Raw genomic sequence first — 26,418 nt, 5'->3', positions numbered from 1 at the left:
AACGCAATTAACAACAGCCTCCGTTTTTCTGACTCTATGCGAGCGGCGATACCTCATTGAGAGTTGGCGGTCAGATCCAAAACTTTATCTAAGACGAGAGGAAGAAGTCGTGAACCACAATAATTCAATCAGTTTCATCACTTCAGAGAGAAATGATTAACTCCACTAGACCACTGGGTTACTCAATGAAATAAATTATATGAAAAAATTGATGGGGATCTGAAGTTATCTTTAGAAAAAAAAAACCCTCATCTTTGAGGCGTTGCTTGCCTGTAGACTTTTTCTCATGTCTGTGTCTCCCTGTCCGTCTGTCTCCCATCTCAGGCTTTGAGACAGCCAGGTCTTTTGCTCTTCATGGCGCCCATGTGATCCTGGCTTGTCGAAACCTGACCCGTGCCAACAAGGCGGTGAGCCTCATTCAGGAAGAGTGGGTAAGTGACAGTCTAAGTAATCCCGTTTTCTTGGAGCTCTAAAAGCTGGAAAGTGTGGTTAAGTTACGTCTTTCTCAAACAAAAACAAATCCTATAAAAAGACGCCAACAATAAACCGACTTATAGTAACTTTCTTATTGAGGTTTAAACAGAATAAGCTGTTAAACATCAGTGAGCCACACTCGTGTATTAGTGAGCATACATGGACTGGGATTTCTGTAGTGCTTTTCTGGCCTGACCGATCACTTAAATCACTTTTTTACCAAATTTAAACCAAATTCTCACCCATTCACACACAAATCGCAGTTGCACTTCCTCAGCAATGGATACAACTTCAGCTTCAGTATCTTGGCTATGTACACTTGATATTTCAGGCTTCCCGGGATGGGGATCAAAACAGTCCGAAGCCCAGCAAAAAGGGCTTCTCCGTGGAAAAAAGGGTCCCAAACCAAATAACCTATTGTTGTTACACTGACACTACATTTTCAGACTGAGCTTAATTTTTATAAAACATTTAATGTGATATAAGCAAAGCAATTTTTTTGGGTCTCGGTATATGCAGAATATGACTAAACAGTAGATAAAACAGTAGAAATGACTAGAACAAATACTAAAATTAATTTTTTAAAAAGTACAAAAATATAGTAAAATATAAATAACTTAATAAATGTACAATTTTGCACAATGTGTGGCAGGAAGCAGCAGGATGATGTTCAATAATACATGTTGTCAATTTCTGTCGAGTTCATACAATAATAACACTGAAACATTTTTCAAGAAAATAAAACATTGAAATTTTTTGTTGACTATAAAACTTCTTTTGGCTCTTCCCTTATTCTTAAGAGATTGCCTCAGTGGCTGGACCCGCATGTTTGATTTGGCACAAATTTTTACCTCTGATGTCCTGACACAGCTCCACGTATCCCGCGGATATGAGCCGCCTCCCAGTCTTGAACCATGGGTTACTTTTTGCTGTGGTTTGTGGAATGTACTGTTTTTGTGACATAATAGTTTATAATAGTTTAGAGTGTTTGTGTTAACTGGATGTTTTAGATTATAAAGCTCAAACAAATACAGGACTTGGAGCTTCATAAGTTCAAATTGTGTCAAGCATAACATTTATAATTTAGATTACTGCACAACCTACCTGTTTAGGGCTCTGCTACAAATAGAGGCCTTTTATTTTATAAGAGTGTGCTTTAAAGCTTCAAACCCCGCTTCCACATTTCACAGGAGCAGTCAAAAAAAACTTCTGAATGAGTGTCTCTCTTTAAAGCAGTAGAGAGAGTGTTAAACGGAGAGAGGGAGAGGGAGGAAAAAGTGAGAGGGCATCTGATAATTACCTGAGATTATTGCTCTAATATCGCTGCGCTTGTGACATGTCCCCAGATTTACGAGTGTGGGAAAATAAACAAGTGAAATGTGGGTGCTGGAGCAGAAAGAATAAGCCATTAGCACTGAGTTGATTACAGAGAGCAGGACTTGAAGAAGACGGAGAGTGGGTGCTCGGCGTAGATATGAAGAGAGAAGGAGGAAACGAGGGAGAGAGAGGAAAAGCGAGGGGGAGGGAGACAAATGCCTTTGAGCGGGAGTAGATCTGCAGTGTTTAAACTCACCAAAGTCTCTAATTGAAGTATGCCCCTGGGGCTGTCAGTGCTGCTCCACTCTGTGAAATCCAGTACTTTGACTAAATGAGTGAGGAAAAGCTCTGATCCAAGCACCAGATTTTGTTGTCAAATTGATTTTTTTTTTTAAGCTTCACACCTGCCACAGAGTTATCCATGTTAGTAAATTAACAAATGGACGCTGCCCAGGATTGCTTTTAAAGAATAAACAGCTGTGACCTATGTGCCATAAATGCTAATCTTCCTTTTTTTTTTGGTTGTACATTGGCATGTAGCATATGCAGATTGTCAGCAAAATGAATGACTGAGTTAATAGGGGTTGGTATAGTTCAAATAGAGCTGGAATGGAGAATTAGCATTCCCTAAGCCCACTCTATATTTCCTTTTCAAGGAATCCCCCTTGTTATAGGCTAATGAATAAAAGTCACAATATCAGAATAAATCTTTGCTGCAAATTCCCCCCTCTGGCGACATTATTAATAGATTCAGGAGAAGAATAGAGAGGAGGATTAATCTTTAAGATGATGGATGGGCTGTGCTTACCTTCCCATGCTCCTATGTTAAGGTCATTTTGATAAGAGGGTATATTTTGGGGTCCTCTGTACAAAAGGTCATCATATCTACTTCCAGGTCCCTCTCAGAGTTCCGCTCTGGCTGCCAGGAGTGGAACTGCTGTCCCGATTGCGCAGCACCTCTGACCTCTAACTACCTGCTTACTATTACGCTGTACTTTCTCTTTCTCTGCGTGTGGGCTCGCGTTGCTGTTCAGGGGTGAGAGTGATGGCTCGCTCGCAGCGCAGGGTGGTGCGGTTCAGCGTAGCGCCGTGTACCGACAGTAGGTATAATAGTGGGGTCGCTGACGGATAATGGGGCAGGTCAGAACAGGCAGGAAGAGCAGGGTCGGAGGGCTCATCCTTCCCAGCCAATCATAATGTATTCTCCCAAGAGTGGCTCCTGAACTTCTGCTTCATATTTAACTCTTCAGTCATTAATGCTTTATGTTGTAGAGCTTGTTTGGCACTTTAGTGATTATATTGCTTGTTTTTTCCCAACTTTCTTTTTATTAGTTTTCTTTCTGTCTTCCTTTCCCTTCCTTTCTTTTTTTTTTTAAACTTTGTTATTGCTCGTTACTGTTTTCCCGATTAGACTTTAGTGGCGTCTCCTATGCAGTCCTAATCCGAGTTGAATGTGCTGTTTTCTCTGCCTCTATTTGAGCTGTGAGGTGAAACCCCTCCAGCAGGCTCATTAGGGGAGTTTAGAGTGGCAGAGAGGGGATAAACATTTAACTTATGATTGTGTTTTACAATAAGCCTGATGCTGGTTGCCTTTATAGGGTTCAAAGGGGGCTGTCTTTACTGTGATGAAGCCACAGTAAAACCAAGGGAATAAGCAGCAGATGGGAGCTGGAGGTAGAACAGAAGGACATGGGAAGGCAGAAGGAGAAAATGCACAAGAGTTAAGCATGATAATAAAGATATGCATCAACAGTTATATTTGTGGTGCCAAAATCATTTGAGTCATGCACACCAGTGCATGTAGACACTATGATGCCACCCACCCATTCAAACTACTCTTTTGGAGCTTTGAGTCTGGAATCTTGTTGTTGTTGTTGCTGCTTTTAAAACTGGATTTGACATTGTTGCTATAGTGAGCATGCATAATTGACAGTAATATTAAATAGGATGGTAAGTCTGATTAAAAACAAGTTTAAAAATAATATATTTACAGAATAGACTAAACATCAATGTTCCCTCTAATTTTTAATGTGTCTGAGCGAACACACAAACTCCCTGAGCGATCCCTTGGACCGCTGTGAGCGACATCAGACGTGTGCACTGTGGTCACGCCACCATCGTATCCATCCAAGTTACATGGTTTATTAAAAATAATCAAATTACAGCATTTACATTTATGTTAGACTACTTTTAATTAACTGCTTCAGCCCACTTACACTGAAAATGTAAAAAAATCTAGTCCTTGACCTGTGCAGTATGTTAACACTATTGGAAGTAAAAATAACTTTTTATATATATAAAAAGTATATAACTTTATATATATATATATATATATATATATATATATATATATATATATATATATATATATATATATATTTGCAGCTATTTTGTGTTTAAATGCAGCCAATTCGCTTTTAAACAAACATTTCAAACTATTTACAGAACTATCAGGTGTTCTGCATTAAATCTGATGCCACACAAATTATTTGTGCCACTCCAAAAAAATAATTTCTGTCCACTATGAGATAAAGGAGAACAACAGCCTGATATCTGCAGGCCTGACAACAGGAGATGTATCACTCCTGTAAAACCTGTAACATTCAGCAGTCGCCTCATTGTTCTGACACACACAACAAAACTATTGACTACACTACACACTCACTTCACAAGATTTGCGCTAAACGTCTCAAATCTCTCACATCTCAAACACTCCTAAAACTTCCCCCCGTTTCTTAACAACTAGATGCCACGTTGCCATATAATTTTTTGATTAATGGGGCAGGTCAGCTGCATATATACGAGGCCCCTCTTCTGTGGAACCAGCTTCCAGTTTGGATTCGGGAGACAGACACTATCTCTACTTTTAAGATTAGGCTTAAAACTTTCCTTTTTGCTAAAGCATATAGTTAGGGCTGGACCATGTGACCCTGAATCCTCCCTTAGTTATGCTGCAATAGATGTAGGCTTTTTTTTTTTTTGAGTGATATGTTTTTTATTGATTAGCATTCAAATATCTCAGTGAAGACAGAACAAAGATTTACCACAAAGCAAGAAAGCATGAGACAAGGCTAATCAAAAGGTATTGGCTGAAGCATTTGCTTATTACGCCAACCCTTTTAACAAAAGATCTTTTAGCATGCAGCTCCTGTACACAGGGCTCGAAGCAAATAATAAAATTCAATTCAATTCAATTTCATTTATATAGCGCCAAATCACAACAAATGTCGCCTCAAGGCGCTTCATAGATACAGAGAAAAGCCCAACAATCATATGACCCCCTATGAGCAAGCACTTTGGCGACAGTGGGAAGGAAAACCTCCCTTTTAACAGGAAGAAACCTCCGGCAGAACCAGGCTCAGGGAGGGGCAGCCATCTGCTGCGACCGGTTGGGGTGAGAGAAGGCAAACAAAGCAAAAACAAAACAAACAAACAAAAAAGAAAAAAGGCTGCCGGGGGATTCCCATGATGCATTGAGTTTTTCCTTTCCAGTCACCTTTCTCACTCACTATGTGTTAATAGACCTCTCTGTATTGAATCGTATCTGTTATTAATCTCTGTCTCTCTTCCACAGCATGTCTTTTATCCTGTCTTCCTTCTCTCACCCCAACCGGTCGCAGCAGATGGCCGCCCCTCCCTGAGCCTGGTTCTGCCGGAGGTTTCTTCCTGTTAAAAGGGAGTTTTTCCTTCCCACTGTCGCCAAAGTGCTTGCTCATAGGGGGTCATATGATTGTTGGGCTTTTCTCTGTATCTATGAAGCGCCTTGAGGCGACATTTGTTGTGATTTGGCGCTATATAAATAAAATTGAATTGAATTGAATTGAATTGAATTGATTGGTCGACATGGAACTTTTTTCGACCAATAGGAAAGGGGGGGGGGGGGGGTTGGTTTTGTTTTTGCTCGCAGGCGGAGAGTGCTTTCAAGCGTTTTCCTTATAAAACGCAGTTTTTACCGTTTCTTCCCGCAGTAAATATAAACAACGATAGTATTCAGGAAGAAAACCAAACATTGCATATTTTTATCATAACTCTGGTTTTACGTGGCCTATCAACACAATTTAAAAACTGGTATAAAGACCATACTTTTTCCGTCAGTTGTTCCGTCTGTCCTGCTCACATCTCCAATGGTTGTTCACGTTGTCATTAACGTGGCTTCACTCCACATCAGCCACGCCGTTTTGCTAGCTAAAACACCGGTGTCGGCACATAAGGACACTGTCATAGCCAGTGTTGGGACTAACGCGTTATTAAGTAACGCGTTACAGTAACTACGTTATTATTGTGGTAACGAGCACGGTAACTAGTTATTATGCCAAAATCAGGAACGCGTTAGTCGTTACTGGGATTTAGATAGGGTCGTTACTCGTTACTTCGTGTGGTGGCTATCGCGGAGCTTCCACAGATTCTGTAACATTAGCAAGTGGTGGAGGCAGCAGGTGGATGAGGGAAAGGGGACGCAGAAGGAAAAGAGACCCGAGGCGGCCGCCGGTCCAAGTGTGAACTGAACTTCAGGTAAGAAGTTATGACCTGCAGTCTATCTGGGTCAGATATAAACCAAGTTTAGGTGAAGTTTATTTTCGTTATTCTGACTTTTTCCGTACTGCGTACTAGCTAGCATGACGGAGTTTCTATACAGCTGGGTGGGTGCTATGATGTTACTGATGTTGAACTTTATTTTGTTCATAAGTTATTAGAGTTGCCAACCGTCCCGTCTGGTATTCAGAGAAAATATTACGCGTTTCTTATTGAGGTGAAAAGGAACAATTTGTCCCGTAATTCAGCTACAATGAAAAGGGCACAAAGCTGGAGTTATTCTGTGTCTTTGCTGCACAGCTGCCTCTTCTTCTTTCATTCCCCTCCCTCTCCTGTTTCTACTTCAATCATGAAAACTGATCAATGATCAGCTGATCGGCTCTCTTGTTTGTTTATCGCCCACTTTGCGCCAGAAAGAGGAAACCAGCCGATGTCGCGCTAAACAACAGCAGCACGTTTAAGCTTGATCAGCAGTTGTTAGAATTTATTTAATATTAATTTCTAGTATCAGCTGATGATTGCTGGAGCCACAGCTGCAAAAAAGCTGCTGGTCATGATATCGGTTTGGTTATCTGGTGAGAGGGAAACATGAAGATGAAACCAGGAGATGTCCTTACTGAATCATCAGAGCTGAACAGGTGATGGAGAAACAGGTTTATCTTTTAGGTGACATGAATGAGTTGAAGGGAAGTTATGAACTGTTTCTGAGAGACAAATAACCCCAGGATCCTTTTTTAGGTAGCTGACAGCTGGTAACTGTGCAGGAGCGGATCTAGCAAAGGTTTGCCAGGGGGGCCAGGTAGCGCATTAACAGGGAGAGGGGGGCACAAGGAAATACTTTTCTTTCTTATTCTCATTTAAAATGTCTGGCTTTTAAAAAATAATTATCTGAATCTTACAACAAACGATTGATAGATTGGTGCATATATACCATCAAAACAGTGAACATCACTGTCACAACAGCGTTTGTTTTCATTCAAAGGCTTTATGATCTTTCCTATAATGGCGGGCCAGTCTCAAGTCAAAATGCCCGGGCCAATTTTCTGTCCCAGTCCAGCTCTGTATGCAGCTCATCTGCAGTCTGGTGTTACCTACATCTTCCTATTCAGAAGCAGAATTTCCGAGTTCTGAGTACAATCAAAGCACCACGACTGCAGTTTTTTGTGTTGGATGTAAAACGCGCACATGATGCTGTGACGTAGGCTAGAATCATGGCAGCAGTCAATGACGGTCCAGGCGTGGGATTTCTCTCATGGAAATATGCACGTTATCTTTTCCTTTCTATTGGTAGGTGGCACAGTGCACTTGTGGCAAGTAAGCAAGCTAGAAGACTGGCAAAGTTATGGAAGCAACACATTAACAAGAGAATTCTGAGTAAAACCAAAGTTACTTTCCCTATTCAATTTCAATTCAATTTTATTTATATAGCGCCAAATCACAACAAATGTCGCCTCAAGGCGCTTCATAGATACAGAGAAAAGCCCAACAATCATATGACCCCCTATGAGCAAGCACTTTGGCGACAGTGGGAAGGAAAAACTCCCTTTTAACAGGAAGAAACCTCCGGCAGAACCAGGCTCAGGGAGGGGCGGCCATCTGCTGCGACCGGTTGGGGTGAGAGAAGGAAGACAGGATAAAGACATGCTGTGGAAGAGAGACAGAGATTAATAACAGATACGATTCAATACAGAGAGGTCTGTTAATACATAGTGAGTGAGAAAGGTGACTGGAAAGGAAAAACTAGTAACTAGTAACTAGTTACTTTGAAAGTAACGAGTAACTTGAAGTAACTGAGTTACTTTTGATAGCAGTAACTAGTAATGTAACTAAGTTACTATTTTAAAGTAACTTACCCAACACTGGTCATAGCCCGTCAACGACGTTGATTAGCTGCATATATACGAATGTGAATCGCATTATTGGCTGGACTATGGGATAAGGTGGCATCGTTCTAATCCCATACGGGAGCAGCCAGTCACTTACTGACTAACACTGCAAAACAGAATTTTTAATGTATTAATTTTAATTTCAATTCAGGTTAGATTTTTTTTTGTGTGCGAAACGCAGGTTTTCTGTGCGCAGATTGCGCACGTGCGCAGCTTAGAGGGAACATTGCTAAACATCCACCTACTTAGAGTGTCTTTTACTATAACTGAAGGCTAAGATAACCGTCCACACTTGTCTTTTCCAAGCAGAATCTCTCCTAATAATGCCGGGATGCCGGGAATAGAATATAAAATCATAAACTGAATAAACAACAAACCCAACAAAAAAATTAAATAAATAAATAAATAAATAAATAAATATATATATATATATATATATATATATATATATATATATATATTGTGCCAGGGTTTAAATATGTTTCTTCAGGTGTAAAATTAGATATTTAATCACTGGGAATTTATTTTCTTTTGGGATTCAGCCCCAAGAGGCCATTGGTGGAACTGCAGTTTTTTTGAACATCCACATTAATATCCTAGTATTGTCATCTAAGTTTCTCCAGGGAGCCTCGTTCAGATTTTTAAGCACTGCAGCTCTTGGCCTTTGCCTGACGCTTTAACTATATGCATTCTTTTCAATAGCCTTTTACCTACCCATCTCCTATTCCCCTCACAGTGTAAAGCAGGTTAAGTTGCTGGTTAACAACCAAAGTGTTGTCTGCATACCAGAGATGTATTTTTCCTGATTGCCTTTAAATTTATGCTTATCTTTGATTCCAGTGTCTCCCTTAGAGAGCTGTAATGGACTCCCCTGAGATATAGACCACTGCTTGGTGGGCCAACCAAGGCCCTCGGCCCCTGAGTAGAATATAACATACACACACGTGCGCCTAGGTCCTTTTTTGTAACTTCTTTCCTTTTTTTAAAAAAATCTAAAATGCTCATTTCCCCCATTGCCCCTCTCTACAAAACATGCTAATGAGATGCTTTGTAAGGGCGTTAATTAGCGAGTTAGTCACTGATTGCTGTGCTTGTTTTTGTTGTGTGTGCGCGTGTCAGGATGGGAGGGGTTGGGGTGGTGGGGTGTTAATATGGCTGTGTGCCGCTGAGGAGAGGTTCTGTCAGGGTCTGCTCTGGAACCAATTAGGCTAAAGCCTAGTGTCCACTGAGGCTGCTGGGAGAAAAAAAAAGCCTGCTGCTTGCAATGTCAAACAGCAACATTAACACAGGCCAGAGAGGAAGAGCAAGACAGGCAGAGAGCTGATAAGCAGCGGTCATTTATACAGACAGGCAGACAGCCTAAAACACAGACAGTCCTTCACTGAATATGAAAATCAGGCAGAGAATGCACTCGTACCCCTCTACCCTCTATCATGCAGTGCTATCTTTGCCATTGTTATCAGTCCTTTAGATCTATAGATATATATGTATATATGCCTTTTTTTTGCGGGCTGCTGTAGGATAAATTAAGATCCGAATCAATGGCACAGGATGTTCCTTTCCAAGCACCTGCTATTTCAGGTGGAGTAACTGAATCTTTTGTTTTTTTAACAAAGTGGAAATGGAAAATGTTTTAAAAGGCAGACAGGAAGAAGGCAGTCCAACCTTGATGTGAGTACATAATGCTGTGTTCCCATGACTTCCCGATGCACCATCTTACCGAGGCACACTGGCTTCTTCCTGCTGGTGGCTTATGATTTATAAGATAATGCCACATGTTTATGCGTCATGGCCTACATACGGCAGTATGAGGTGGCAAAGTTCTACACGAGTCCCACATTTGTTCTAGAAATCTTCCCTGCATGACTCTGTGCGTTGGGATACATGCAGGGTTTTCAAACCCTTTGCCGTCACCCCCACTCTACCTTTAACCTGAATCACACCGGTTTGGAAATTTGTGTGCGTGCCTCCGTGTGTCCATTTGCTCAGTGCATAACCTTCTGTGTCAGTCTGACAGGCCCTGTGCCCCGCTGGCCACCATGACATGCCACGCTATAGCCCGGCTTCTCTCGTTTGGGCCAACATGAACTGACACTTGTGAAATGCTGACCTGGTCCGTCGCAGACCCTCCAGTGCCTCAGGATGCTGCTCTTTTAGTCAGTGTTCCTCACTTCTCCCCTCATTTCATCATTCCTTTATTTTCCCTTCTTTTAGAAGGGCCTCAAAAGTCCCTTCTCACTCACCTTTCAGACCCCTACCAGTTTTTCCTCCTCCTTTATCTTCCTAAATGATTAAGGAAATTGCAGCCCATTTCCCAGGTCAGTGAGCAGGGCTGGAGCACTCTCTTCTGCTCCCAGAGTAACCAGTATATCATAATTAATCATTTTCAAATCCTCTATCTTGCAGATGCGAGTTCACACTGGTACACTGGTATCCCCACATCAACCTCTTCTGGGAGGATGCCGATTAAAGATGAACATATCAAGCAAAAATACTGCTCATATATATTTTCTTTTTTTTCTGGGGAGCAACAACATGTATAGATGTGTGCACTTTGCTGGTTTTACCTAATTTTATTTTATTATTATTTTTTTTACTGAAGGAGTTCTGTGCACCTGTAGTGGTCTTCGCGTTTGAAAGTTTATTCAGTTTGTAAAAAGCATGAAATCTCACCACATAACACACGTTTTACTGGTTAGATTGTTAGCAAGGTTATTATTATACTTAACTCAAGTTTAAATTAAACTAGATATGAAAAACATAAATATATAAATAATAAAATAAAAATAAAAACTACAAATTTAAAAAATATGGAAACTAACTGAAACTAAACTGAATTAAAAATATAAATTAAATAATATTAATAAGAAATACAAATTTATAACTGTGGTTGTTAACAACATGTCCTTCTAATTTTTTTTGTTATTCAAAGGTTAGCTTATAGGTTGTAAAGCAATATGACCACATGTTGATTTAAAAAAAGTAATGCAAAATATTTGAGGAAAAGAAGTAGTTGCAAAATATGTTTAAAAAAAATTAAAGACAGAAATAGACAATCATGACCTTCCCAACCAGTGCCAGCAGCTGGGAGACCTAATTCCTCCAGCTTGTCCTGTCTGTCCTGGCTCTCCTCCTGCTTTTAGATGCCCAAAATACCTCACCTGGGAAGCCCTTATGACAGATGCCCCCTCAGCTGGCTCCCTTTGATGTATAAGGCTTTACTCTGAGCTTCTCCTGAAAGGCTGAGATCCTCACCGTATCTCTCAGGGTGAGCTCAGACACCCTTTGGAGGAAGCTCATATCCACCACTTATTCTATCAGTCTGTACCCGCAGCTCGTGGCTATTCGTGATGGTAGAAATGTAGATGGACCAGGAAATGAACTTTTCACCACAATCCACAGCATCTGCATCCCTGGAGATGCTGCACCAATCTGTCTGTCATCTCCTGCCCCATTCTTTCAATATGTGTGTGTAACACTGGGAGATACGCATTTTCTTTCTCATCTAGAAATGAGGCAATTTCTTCAGTGTGGGGTTTTGCTTACATATCACTGTTGGAGCTCAGATAAATCCAACGGAGATTGTTGCTGGTGATGTCAAGACTTGTACTTAAATAGCCCCTTAGGTTGTCTCCGGACCACAGCAACATTACACCTGCGCCTCCCTCTGCTCACCCAATCGTCTCCTCAGGTGCATCCACTAAATCACTGAGGTAGAGGTGGTTCTCTTTTATTTCCAGGATTGTACAAATCGTTCTGTTTCTTTGCATATTAGCAGCATGAATCTGCCTCTCCAGGGAGAACTTCTCATCTCTCTTTATTTGCTTATTTGCTTGTTTTCTACTTGAGCTCTGCCTGCGAATTAGGATCCCCCAGTCCCATGCCTTTAACTACTTTCTACTCTAGCTTAAGAGCAGAAAGGATGGATTGAATGAAGGTGCACCCATGATATGTAAATTTGATGAGGAGACCCCCTCCCCCCCCTTTTTTTAACTCAAATTTATTCCCCAGCAAGTGACCACACAGGGCTAAGGAACAGCAATAAGAGTTACTGTAATATACCACTGAGGATTTCTTTGCATTACACAGGTGACGGTTCTAGTTTAGCTTGTGGGAATACTAAAGGAGGCTTTGTGTAGTAGAGACTATTAGTACAACAACCTTAAGAGTTGAATATCGTGAAGTTTTACAGTAGTCCAGTGTGTGATTGTGCATCTTTGCAATACGCTCCTCAGGTTCAGTATGTATGTGCCCTCACATGAACAGTGCACACACACACACACATTCGCATGGTGTGTATTTAAATGCTTAATTATGCATTTTGCATAGCTTTGGGACATGCATCACTCTTCCCAGACTGCTAATAAAGTGACCAGGGAGATGGGGAACCTAAATGAATCCTAAAGTGCCTGGCTTGCATTCCTCACTCTCTCCCTCTCTCTCCCTCAGCGCTCTGCTTAGTTATTCCAGCCCACCGTGAAAAGCTGTGTGCCGCTCAGCTCTGTTCCTCCTTATGTCTGTCTGCCGTAGCCAGGTGCTCTGTCTCCTGAAGAGGTGTGGCCTGCTCCTAATTGCCTGGACCACAGTGAACTATGGGCAAATGCTTTGTGTGAGGGAGCACCGTGGAGGAATAATTTTGAATAAATCACGTAGTTAGCCGGTTGATATTTTCTGCTAAATAAGCACTTCAGCGGGCGTCTCACAAGGAGGTGTGAGCGTTAGAATGATGGGTCACTTGCCATAGGTCATGTTGGGGAGGATTTAAATGATTTAAATGATGTCACTGCCACTGAAGGGGACGGGTTCAGGAAGGATGTGTAAGGCAGCACCTCTTTGTTGTTTGAACCTGACAGATTTCCATCCTTCTCTCTTTCACTTTTCCCTCTGAAGGAGGACCCATTGCCCTGGGATGAGGGCTTCTTATGATGAGAGAGGTGAGAGGTTGCCTGGATCTCTTTCCCTCTTTCTGTCTCTCTCTTTTTCTGTCTGCCAGCAGAGAATGTTATTATTGAAGTCTGAGAAGTGCTGACCACAGAGAGACACGTCCAGCACACACTCTAATGTTTTAAATCAAGAGATGAGCCAATTGTAATAGACTGCAGTCAAATAGACCGAGGCTTAGTTGACGTCTGCCAAACAAGCAAGCATAGTAATGTTGAGTGCAGGAGCCATCTGGCAACGGCCTGTAACATTTATCTGCCATTACCCCGAGCTTTTTTAGCATTTTAGCACAGTTTGAAATTAGCATAGGCGCTCAGATCCCGAGATAAAGTTCATAGGCGATGCAGTAGGCTAATTACATGTAATTCTGTGTTTGATGTCTCTGGGAGATTGAAATTGTCGGATGCTGTCTCTTGTCATCATGAGATGGGAACCTAATGAGTGTATTCGGTGCCCTACAATGTCTGGTTGCATTTCACATATGAGGCAGAGGAGGGGGTGAAAACGGAGAAGAAGGAGATTGTGAATGTTAGTAGCGTGTGTCGGTTGAGAAGGACATTGGGATTTGTTCACTAATGAACAGACAAGTGTGTCATAACACGTCAGCTGCTGGGATATCCGACTGTTCTGACGCTGTAAGTTACAAATTTCAAAGTCAGGCTGGTCGTCCATCTCCACTTTCCACAAAGCTCTTCGAAATAAAAGGATGACGTTATTACAGCTGGATGAGACTGGACCCTTTTAAAGATGTGCCTTTAAAAAGCAATACATACCTGCAGCTCTGTTATTTAATTTCTCCACAGTCAATATATGCAGTTGGATTTTGATGCTGAACTCTGCATGCCATCTTTTTTGACTGCGCAAAGTGTTTTCTGCTTATATGGCTGTGTCTCCGAGCCTTTGACTTGTGTTTATAGGGTATATTCTGCAGTCTGGTCTCATGGAATGATACCAGTGAACTGCTTCAGGCATCCGAATAATCCTGCCCCAGGCACAGCTATCATTATTTTCTGGGAAGTTGTTTGTGTGCATGTGTGCATGTGCACATGTAAGTATGTATGTCTGCGTGTTTGTATGTGCTGTGACACGGCGTTAACACTGGTTTACAGCTTAATCAGTCTGTGTAACTGGATGCATATTTATCAGAGAGAAAATTCATGCTCAAAGAATTAGACCTTAGCCCATACATCATTATCAAACACACACCCACCCACACATGCGTGCCCTTCAACACATACACAGACACACACACACAGATCCACATTTCATTAGAGAGGCAGATTCAGGCAGCAGTAGATTAAAAACAACGTGTGTTTTTACAGGTCCATAAATCAAGCGCGGGACGAGGGGGATTCATTTAGAGAACACCAGAGTTGTGGCGTAGTTGCCCTCACGTGACTAATGCTCAGCTGCGATACTTTGATACACTGCCTTTTTATTAGTTTCATTCTCTCTTGCCCCATATCAACGATTATCTCTCAGCTCACATCTGACTCGTGGTCTACGTTATATGTTGAGTTCATTTTGGTGAGGAAAGAGCTAACATTGTGACGCACGATTATGCCTACATACGTGCGTGCGATTAGGCCTACACTACAGATTTACCAGATTAATTGTATGGCATTGTTTGTGTGCTGTTCACTGGAAAAAGTCAGGTCATGTTCTTTGTTCTCTGCATCCAATGGGAATGTTAGATGATTAGCATCTAATATTTGGACTGCTCAGACTTACCACTGTTTAAAAAAAAAATGTTATTAGTGATGCTCTGCAATAAAGGTAACACCCACACATTCACCACCGCTTCATCTGTCATACAGCTATTGTCTCAGCCACGCTGAGGCTTAGCTGTTTGGTCATGTGTGTCTGTGTTTGTGGGTGTGTAGCCCTGATTTTCAGCATGAGTCTGACACACGGGGAGCTAGTGTAATTTCCCCCTGCACTAAAACCCCCAACAAGTGGCACCAGGGGAGAGAGGAGCATATTACAAGTTCAAGCGGCTATGCTTTCCTTTACCTCAGAGAACTACAAGCGCTCCTGACCTGTGACCAGGCATAGCCTGTGTGTGTGTTTGTCTGCGTGTGTGTGTGTGTGTGTATGCGTTTGTACGTTGAGGGAGGCTCAAAGGTGTCTGAGCTACCTTGCTGTTCTTTCAAAGTGTAAAGCATTTATTAGGGTCCAGACCTGTTTGGGGGGCCGCAGGGCAATATTATTTCATGTGTTCCAATTGAGGTGTGTGTGTTTGTGTGTGAGAAAGAGAGAGTGTGTTTTCTGTGCAACTTTTTAGATAACCAGCTCTATATAGGAGGAGGCTAGAAGGTGAACAGGTTTGGTAAATATATCAAATAACTCTGTAATAAAAACCCGCTGTAAACCAGTGAACACAGTTTGACCTTTGACCTCCAGCTCCCTCGGTCACAGTGCTACATGTAGACCACATGCAGCTCTGCTGATTAATTCTGCTGTGGACCATGAGGAGGAAGTATGTGTCTCAGACTTTGGCTTGAAACTTTTCTGTTCCATCTAATAAAGTGTATTAAGGAAACTGTGAAACCTTTCTCTCAAATAGTGGTGATCCATTTATATCTCAGAGACTACAGTAAAATTAACCACTATGTGTCACGGTAGGTTAATTTAAGTAAATTGAAGAAGACTCAATGAGAATGGCGACCATCTAAAAAGTGGAAATCGGGACATTCCTCTTCTCGAGTCTTTAAACCAGAGGTTTGTCTATGCATGAGTTATGATACAAAAACCCATTAGATTCAGGTTACTGTAGTCTCTAGTAGAGATGGACCGATCCGATATTACGTATCGGTATCGGTCCGATACTGACCCAAATTACTGGATCGGATATCGGCGAGAAATAAAAAATGTAATCCGATCCATTAAATATCCAAAAAGCACCTCACAAAACTTGCTACGCGGCATAACTCGGCTCATAACCGTAGCACGTAGCAGCAGTGTGCATCACGTGATAGAGCGGCTGTGTGTTTTTGTAGCCTTGCTAGCAAACCAGCATTTCATCTATGAGGACGTTTTCCCAGAGAGAAGTAAAGCAAGTGTGTAAGTTCATCTCTGAATGTCTGTAAAGCATTCCAGCGTTAAGCTTAACAACCATACCTGGAGCGACTGCCTCTCTTTTTCTCTCCCTCTCTGTCCTGCTGCTTCAATCGTGAAACAGCTTAATGATCAGCTGATCGGCTTTTCTGTCGCGAGTCCGTCTCTCTTCTTAGTTTTTGGCCCACTTGTCACCAGAAAGAGGAAACCAGCGGCTGAACAACAGCAGCACGCTTAAGCTTGATAAGCTGTTGTTAGAATTTATTTAATATTACTTTCTACACCAGGATCTTTTTCTACGTAGCTGACGGCTGGTAATTGTGCAGGGGCGGATCTAGCAAAGTTTAGCCAGGGGGGCCGATAGGGCATGAACAGGGAAAAGGGGGCACAAAGACATACTTTTCTTTCTTATTCTCATTTAAAATGTCTAGTTTTTAATAAATAATTATCTGACTCTTACACCCAAAGTTTTAATCTTGTGTAAAATATATAGAAGTCCATTACTGTATATAGTAACTGTTAAGTCTAATATACCCTAGTAAGCTATAGTACTTTTTCCTTTGGGAAGATACCATCTGTGCAGTCTGCAATTCTGTTGAAGAAAGATGTTGAATCTATTTAATTATTCTTGAAAAATAATTTATTTTTGTGCATTTTCCCCCTGCATCAAATTAAATTTGATTACATCGATTAAGCATCATGAGGTGGAGGGTGGTTCCCTATTTTTTTTTTTTTTTTTGCTGGGAGTTTGCAACCCTATTATTTAGGTTGCTTAAAATTTCTTCTAAGTACTCTTTAAAATACCAGAATAGGGAGGATGGAGCAGGTTTAACTTTATTAGATTGATCAGTGTTGCTGAACTATGACATATTTTGGACGCAGTGTATTTTTTACATACAGGTATAACAGAATAGCTTTAGTGTTGTTATTTATTTAAACTTGAGTATAAACTTATACAAAAAGCAGCAAGATATTAAAAAAACGTTTTGTTGATTAAAAAACACACTATATCGGATTCATATCGGTATCGGCAGATATCCAAATTTATGATATCGGTATCGGTATCGGACATAAAAAAGTGGTGTCGTGCCATCTCTAGTCTCTAGTGATTGAGGGTGGTGACATATAACCCGAGTCTCCTGACTGAGAGTTTTGTGTTTTATTTCAGCCTCTAAAACAAAAACCAGCTCTAAATCTGCTTTGCCGATCTGTAGGGCTGCTGGCACCAGCCACCACTCCAAACCTCCCGAGGAACTTTTTGTTGTTGTTGTTAACAGATTACCTGACAGCACAGCATAATGTGCTCTTAAGTCATTTAACATATTTCTGTGAGATCCGGCTGGTTGGAAAACTAGAAATGTGAAAGTCTGCTTTTGTCTCGCTTCGTCTGATGTAACTTTGTGTTAAATCTTTCTTTAGGATCATTGTGAGCTGCACGTGAGCTGTGCTAGAACAGCTGTAACTTCTGTCTAATTTAGCTTATCATCTTATGCTACAGGACATAATGATATGACAGCCCTTTGTCATTCCTACAGGTCTGTTTGTGGAAGCGAACGGTGAATAGAGATAATTGCTGCCTCTCGTTTATCCTGTGAAGGGCACTTCTACATTTTGCCCCAATTGCAACTCAACGGATATATAACTCAAGTGTGAGTGTAGGGGCCATGTGTACTTGGATATTTCCTTGGATCAGTTTGCTCCATTAATTTTTTGGAAACCAAATCTCTATTAGGGCTTGAATGAATGATCAACAAGAGCCAACTAGGGCAGTGTAGAAGACCGGACTTATGTGCAAAGGAAGGGAAAAATCATGAAAGTAAAGGGAGGAGAAGAAGATGGGGTGAAGAAAGGGAAGCATGGAGGAGTGAGGTGTGGTTACGTGGGGGTAGGGTGCAAGGATGCTCATCTATTACATCGCACAGGAGCCCAGGGGTCAGCTTCAGCAAGACGGATTCAGAGCTATTGGGTTTGGACTCCATCTCCCATAAATCCTGGCACGTGACGCTGATGGATGCGGGCCATAAAGCCTCCCGCGCTGACATGTGGAGAGCAACATGGGAGAACCATGGGAAAAAGTGAGTGCTCCAGGTTAATGTCAGCGAAGCCTGGGAGTGAAGAGGGGATGATGGAGAGAAAGAAAGACCTGGGCAGCGAGAGATCAGAGGTGTAGAGAGGGAGATTGAGAAGAATGAGCAGAAAAAGCCGAGCGTTTGTGGGAACACTGTAACAGAATTTGCTGTGGCATTCGCAGTAATTCAGCTGTCATCATACGGGTTTAAAGGCACGTTGCTTGGAGTGCAGTGGATCGCTCCACAGTGTTTGTGTGAGAGAGGAAAAAACATTCACTACTGTGTGACTATAACAGCGTTTAGCAGAAGTAGATTTGTATTATGTGCATTTATTGTTATTATTTGCTTTTATGGTGTCTGACGCTTTACCAAGATGAATATAACTCATTAAAAAAAGCAATAGAATTATAATAGACTCAACTACAGGAACTGCCGACCTGGCTAGACAGGAAATAGAGACATGTATACTTCCTCATTAACAGAACCCCGTTTGGGCCATAAACCACCATCCCAATGTGCTCGAGGAAAATGCCCTGATTAGGCGGGTGGAGGGGCATTGCTGCCCTAATGAAGGCTTCCCCCACAGTCATTTATGATATTGGTATGGGTAGTATGGTGACTAGGCCTATGGGATGAGCTGACTTACAAGAAATATGGATGTAAGTGAGCGGATGCAGTATTTTTGTATGGATGGGAGAGTTGAGAGGGCCGGGGGAATGCATATTCACAACTCATTTGGGGGAGTCAGTTTTACTAGGTTGCGGCTAATGGAGATGAGCTTGTGTTAAGAGCCGGGGGAGACGGTAATTTTACATAAAACCAAAAGAGGTTTGAAATGGGTGTGTGCGCGGTCAGGTTGTGTTTACTTTGTTCTGCCATCTTTTTTTTCGTTATTTGCTTTATCTACCCAACTGAAAAAGAAGAAGATGTGATTGAGAATGACATTACTTATCATTATCATTTTTCTCTTTTAATTTACATTTTAATGAATTGATTTATGATAATAATAAAAAAAAACAACACATCGTATTTGGTTTAATCTTGCGGAGAAAGACTTCAGTGTAGATGTATTGAGATTGAGTTTTGAGGTTAATCTGCATTTTTGCGCCTCACTTGTTAAGAGGGCAAACTTTAATTCCTGCTCTCCGACAAATGCAGGCAAATTACAAAAAAGTTTTCGGCCTTTTTTCAAAGGATTTTATGAGCACCACTATAAATTTTTTGGGAGAGTTGGAAAACGTTAATAGACACAATGTTTTATTTGCACAGTCTTGTGTAAAAAAAAGCTATTATGCGGGCTGGATAATAGGATTTACATCGTGTTTATGAGGCTTTATTTTTTGACCAGTGGTATTGTGCGTGCCTTACACTCATTACGATGCTTTGCAAATAGAGTTGCATTCTAATTTAGTCGTTTTGGTGATGCTGTTGGTACCGTTCGCCCTATAAACTTTCAGTAAATGCAGTGGGATTTTTCGGATTTTTAAACTAGGTTGTGTTCATTAGGAAAAATAAGTCTGTGAAGGAAAACGAGACACATAAATATAGATTTCAAGGTCTTACAAATGCCTTGAACAAATGTTACAATAAGCTAATCCCTCACCACCATTGTTTCCTCTCCGCTTCCTAATTTCTCGCTTTTTCTTGACTCACCCCTCGTCGCTCTCCCCCCAACATCGCCACAGGAGCTACCTGAGGCCCTTGTGTCCACCTCATTCATCACCAAGGTTTGATTCCTCTGCTTTGAGAGAGATTGGGGAAAAAAGAGTTTAGGAGGAAGAGTAAAGAGTCATAACAAACCCTCCTCTGTTCTCTCCCCTTCTTCTCTACCTCCCTTCCTTCAGCGTGTGAGGGAGAGATGAATGCAGCCAGTGGAATTAATTGCACTCCGTTACTGAAGATCAGCAAGTTTGCACTGTTGGCGTGCTGATCTGCCATATGGCTGCCCACTAGGTGAACACTTTGATTAATGTTGCCCACTCCCCATTTTTTCCCCCACTAATATTTGATTCTGATAACTGAAACTCAGCTCCTCATTCTTAGTCTTTCCATCTTCACTCCTTGCACCCCTCCTGTTTGCCTTTTGTTTCCTTCTTTTTTAAATTTATTTTTTGCCATGGCCACCCGAGCCATCTGTATTTGCAGGTAAAGTTCGGTCATCTTCGTCATATTGTTGTTTTGCTTACAAAGAGTTTGTGTGATGTGGCATCGGTATCTGTGAGCATCCGTGAGATTAGAGGGAGAAAGAAAGGCCAGAGTGTTTGTTTAAGAGAGAGCTTTGGAGCTGTGGGTATGTGTCCTTCGCACTTGATTAGGCCCCTGGTGTGTTCAGTGGTTCTCTATTAGCCTCCTCAGCCTCTCGTCTTCTACTGTGCAAAGTGACTACTCTCATGCCCAGAGGTCTAAGATGCACACACTCACACACACAAACCATGCACACAGTCAGATAGGACAGTGTGCTGGGGTCCATGCAGTAACAAGGAGGTGAACAGATGCTGGAGTCACAATATCAATAGGGCTGACTGTAGGTAATAATGCCTTAGCAGGGTCCAGCCATGAGACAGCGCTAACTAGAGAGGCAAGTCTCAAGTGGAGCATTCACTATCTGCAAATCGCACCATGTGGCTGTGTGCGTGTGTGCCTGTTTGTGGGTGCGCATACTCCCATTACACGTTAGAAAGAGCCTGATGTTGCTGCAAGGGGTGCAGCGCGGCGATGTCAGTGTCATCATCAGCTCGGAGACGAAATGTTCTCACCTGAGGTCACAAGTTCACATTTGTTTTCTTTTTTCTTTTTTTTCTTTACCCCCCTGCTATAACGAGGCAGCAATTCAGAGCACTATGCAGACATCTATGCGGGAAGATGTATTACGATCACATGGGTGCTTTGTTTTCCTTCTTTTTTTATGGCCTGTTCTTGCTGCTCGTCTATTTTGGTCTTCCTCAGTCTTGTTAAGTGCTGCCATTCTCCGGTGTTTGGATGTGGCCCAGAGGGCCCTTAGCGAAACCAGGGGCTGGGAATGAGCAGCGAGCCCCAGCCAGGGGGTGCCCATGGTAGACTGCCAGTCCCACTAAATCTCGCTGATTACCTGGGGTGGCTGTGGTGTGATGGGGGTGTTACCAAGGTGCTAGGCTCTCCAAAGAGGCTGATTGAGATGCAAATGGAGGCCATAACTCAGAGGTAATGCAGATCTGAGCACCCTTTTCCTTGTCCGTTCTTGCTTACCTCACTCTCTCATCACTCCCCATTTACCCCAGCATAGGAGGAGGCATTGTTATCGTCTCGGGATAAAGTTAGATATTTATCATAGAAGGAGAGAAATACTGGGCTAAGGCTAGGGCTGAGTATGGGAATTGATGGTGGTTTTGACTCGACAAAAGCTCCACAAACTACCAAGTTAGCTCACACATCCCTGCATTTAGCTACATCAACACAAGTGCAGATGCACCTGAAGAGACCAGAATGTTCTCCTGTTTCTTAGACAGAACAGATGGACACTATAAAGTGTGAGGGACTCTAGGCTTGCCGGTATAGAGAGGTGGAATGAACAGGGGAGGAGGAGAGGAGGAGTAATTGCATAGTCCTTTGCCGAATTGTTCTGTGGATGCAAATTTAAATCCCTCCTATTATTTTAATAATCTGCCTTTTACTGCTTGTGCTCGGATCATTTGTTTGCAAACCAGGTTATTTGGAGAGGGAGGCTCGGGGGTAATTTCATGCTTTGGAGCATTTATATCTATAACTTAATGAGGAGAGGGCCTGTTGTTTCCTGGTAATACACTGCTAGAGGGGAGCAAACTTTTTATTCTCCGTTTAGGGTACTGTTAGAGGGCAATAATGTGGGATTACTCTGATGGAATTAAGGAGCAAACTGAGGAGAGACCTAATGTAGCTTTGGGTGATAGACGAAAGTAATACTGATGGTTTAGACGGGGTTTTTTAGGTTCATGGGTTGTAGGATGGATGGAGGATGGGCTTTCCTGTTTGCCAATCACAATAAGGAGATTTCTTCAGATTTTAGGTCTCCTTTTTTCCATCGCATCCACCTCTAAAAGAAGAAACCTCTTCATCAACATGCTCTGGGTGCACCAGTTTATAAAATTCAGATATTGTCACTCAGTTAGCGCCAGGGCAGAAAGTCAACCCAGTGGTCCCAGCTCGAACTTAATTTGACACAACCTTAATACATTTAGCTGAGAGACAAAAGGAAGACGCGCCGTCTACAGAAAGCAGCACGCAGTCTTGCGAGATGATCGGGACTCTTAATGCAGTTACTTTCCTTCAGTGGAGCCAAAGACATCGTGGGATGGAGTGATGGAGGGGAAGGTGTGTGTCCACGTCGTCCTCTTCTTTCCTTCCTGCTCGCTGTCACTCCTTCACTCCTCCGTTCCCCCGTGTAGGATCGCTGCTCCCGCAAATTGAATCAGACTGCATGAATTAAAGCAATAATTCAATTTGTTTACAAGGCATCATTTATTCTCTGTCACGCCAGTGTTCTGTTGACGATCCGTGGCTCACCGACCCTCGACCTCTGCCGAGGTCACATGACGTACTTATTATATTTTTCAACCAGAGTCTTTTAGGCTATTATCAGGCGACAAGGGGCTAAAGATACATGATGAGAATCCTATTATTCAAATCTGCCAAGCATTTTCACTGAATGCAAAACTGCCCTTATCAGCAGACAGGACAGATCATGTAAATCGTGCTTCAGCAACTGCATTTGCGGCTTGCTGATGAACGTGCTCCTGACTTTGGAAATCGAAGTAATGTTAATAGTAAAAACAAACACTCTGATGTCAGATGGTGCCTCCCTTTTATCCCTTTGCTAAAAGGTCACTCTTACGTTCCCCGTTTGTTGCACGCGTGGTGATAACAGAGTATCTCTACCGTGTGATTTCACACGAGCGAGGGCAAGATTTTCTATCCCAGAGAGAAAGACCAAAAGGCACCATCTCCTGTCTTTCCAGACTAAACTATTGTGACAGTGGAAAATGGTAAGCAGTTTAGAATATTGCCGAACAAAAGAGCTTTTAATCAAAGTGCATACCAGACCCTGCGGAGTATAAAACATTCCCTCATCAAAAGGCCTATTATACACTTACTCACATCAAAGGCCTACACGTTCCTTAATTGCAAGATTCTTTTCTTATTCAATTATGTTATGCTTATGTTTTTATAACGCTGATACAAAAAAGGAGGCTCGGATAACCAAATCAAAGGGGCTTAATTTATTATCTCTGAACAGCCGATGTGTGTTCACTACAACAGTATACATTTGTGTAAATGGTTTTGGTGCTTTACCAGGCCTCTGGATACTGAGATGGCACAAAGCACGAGCGTTTCAGGAGAAATTAAACAGAGTAAAACTAGCAGGTTTAGATAAAGCAATCACATTACTGTCGCACTTGAAAAGAACGCATTATTTTGTACTTGAGCGAACGGAGCTTTATTGCTGACACGCCCAAACCGAAAGTTGTATATACAATATAAATGCACAGGGCCTAGGAGTTTTTCTCCATCTCTTTTGTTATCTAACCACAACATAATCAGCAGCTAAGTCTGCTTGCGCTGTTCAGCCAGACACTAAAGTCCCCGTGCAGAATTGCAAAATAAGTTGGGTGTAAATATGTAATTGCCAGTGCTTATTCTGAGATCTGAAATATTAGGGAGCAATATGGAACGCATTAAAATCCTGGTTGTTAGGGGTATCGGTTACACTGAAGACATGCAGGAAAATGTGCACTGTCTGCGAATCTGGCGGAGATAGAGGGGGTAAGATGAGGGGGGGAGATAGGAGCAGGAGAGGGTGAGGAAATGGAGAAGAAGAGACAGAAGAAGAGAAGAGTAAGATGAAAATCTCTTGATGTCTTTCTGAGAACATAGACACATTATTTAAATCTCCATCACTTTTTAATGTAAATCTGATCAGGCTGTGGCCTGGATGAAGGAGGGGAGAAGGGAAGTAGAGGCAGAAATGGAGACACGCACACTGACACAGAAAGCTTTATGATAAAACACCGTTAGGATTGAAAGCTGGATGTTGCTATCTCACTTCACACTTGATTCTTTATGAAACATAAACAAAAAACAAAACGATTTTATATTAAGCGTCTTTTTTTTTTCTTAATGAAAAAACACTTACTTCCACTGTGGTGGAATATTTTTAATGTGCAATGTTTGTATATACGGGTGCACGTGTCAGCTTGTACGTGCGTGCTTTATGTGTGTGTTTGTGTGCAATCTGATATCTGCCTCAGGCCCCATGGCCCTGGTCTGTCTGCATCCGAAAAGCAAACTCTGCAATTATGATGACCGCCCTGTCCTTTTCATTTCCCATCGCTGTCTCTCTCTCCCTCTCTCGTTGTCTGCTCTTATGCCTTCCCCTCTCTCTGTCTTTATTTTTCCTCTTGTCTGACCTGTCTGTCTTTGGAAAGGTAGCCAAAGTCTCAATAGCTATAAAATAACGCCAAGCTCGATCACCTCAAGTTTCAATGCAAAATCATCTCGCTCTTTTTTCTGTGTGTGCAGTCCGTTCAACCTCACAGATAGCCTCCAAAAAAATTGCTCATCTGTATATTTACATGGCCATTGTTCATGTTTACTAGCAGTAACCCCCCAAAAAAGCCAAACCCCAATACTTCCCTGCATAATTTCTTATATATTGTTGTGTGAATTTGGTTTTATCTGGTTGTACGTCAATTTAGATTTTTGGAATCGCTTTCTAAAAATGACAGCATATTCTAAGACCATTTTTACTGAATTATATTATGCTGTATTATAATGCATTGTATGCATAACTCCCACTTTACTACATTAGAGGGAAATATTGCACTTTTTACTTCACTAAATTTATTTGACAGTTAAAGTTAAAGATTTTGAAAACCTGTAATGAGCGTATAAAATGTAACGCCTCACTATTCAGTAAAATTAAATTACACACCAGCATATAAAGTACTTAAAACTGCTTCACCTCCACCAGCTATACCATTAAAATTCTGCTTACACATTATTTAATAAGTGTTATAAAAAGTAATTGTGTAACGTTGCCTCTGTAATGACTACTTTTGGTTTATTTAAATTACACATTGCTGCTAAAAAAGATTCGATGTAATTATTCGTATATTTTTGTACTGCTGCTTTTACCCATTAAAGTAACTAAATACTTCTTTTACTGTTCATCTTTAAGTTCTTTTAAAGTCATTTTCTGCTCACCGCGCTTTTCTCCAGCTTTCCGCCTCCATGTGACTCCCTGACAGGTTTGAATGAATGATTAGCTCATCGAAGTGCTTACTAATTCACGCATTTAATTAATTACAGTTATTAGAGCCGCGCTTACTAACACGGCACGGCCGTCGCTGACCAGAAATGTCAACCGAGTACTTAACCGAGGCCTGGCCTCTTTGCTCCCCGCGCGCGCGTCAGGTGCCCCTGATGTCCGCGTTACGAGCAGCGGCACGTGGGCGCCTCATTCTTCATGTTTCTCATCTGGAAAATCATCCCATGTCCTTCCTTCACCTTTCCCATATCTGCCCCTGCAATTGCTTGATTTGTAACTTGATTTCAGGAAAGGGAAAACCTGTAGATTATCCAGCTTTCATTAGAGGGGAAAAACCCAGTCCGTGTCAGAGAAAGAAGAAATCAATTTAATACAGACTTAACTGGAGGAAATTGCATATTCTGCCTGTATGTGCTGAACAGGCACTTTCTCTTCCTCACCAGAGACCTGCCTCCCTATTAATTGCAGTGTGCGTGCATGCCAGTGAGTAAGTGGATGTGTGCGTGCGTGCGCGCGCGTGCGGGCGTGCATTTTGTTTGTTTGTGTGCGTTTAGTGTTTGTAATGTGCAGAAGGCGTGCTTTCATTCGTGCGTTAGGCGCTCGAATGCATGTCGTTACCTGAGTGTGTATTCAGTCTTTTTGTCTGTGTGTGGAGGTCAGTTCTCAGACCCGTGGTAGGGCACCCAGCCAGATGTGTCCTTTTCTTTATTTGCGATGTGCATGTGCGTTCTCCACACGTGGGGTGTGTGTGTGTGTGTGCGTCTAATTTCTTTGTTGGTGTATAGCGCATGCATAGGCACAAGTGCATGTGACTTAGCCAGGTGGAGAGGAGATTGGTTGGTATTTATGAACAAACGTCATA

The 26,418-nt window shown here is 41.9% G+C and overlaps 1 protein-coding gene across 1 annotated transcript in view; it reads left to right on the top strand.

Moving 5' to 3' along the window:
- The window catches only part of wwox (WW domain containing oxidoreductase), a 138,417-nt gene that overhangs the window by 12,483 nt on the left and 99,516 nt on the right, over window positions 1–26,418 (top strand). Inside the window, exon 5 of the mRNA XM_085165327.1 lies at window positions 325–431. Coding sequence (XP_085021453.1) covers window positions 325–431 — 107 coding nt within the window. The remainder of the gene's footprint in view (window positions 1–324; window positions 432–26,418) is intronic.

Source organism: Neolamprologus multifasciatus, chromosome 7 (genome assembly GCF_963576455.1).
Source record: "Neolamprologus multifasciatus chromosome 7, fNeoMul1.2, whole genome shotgun sequence".
NCBI classification, from domain to species: Eukaryota; Metazoa; Chordata; class Actinopteri; order Cichliformes; family Cichlidae; genus Neolamprologus; species Neolamprologus multifasciatus.
This window is presented reverse-complemented; position numbering and strand designations above follow the sequence as displayed.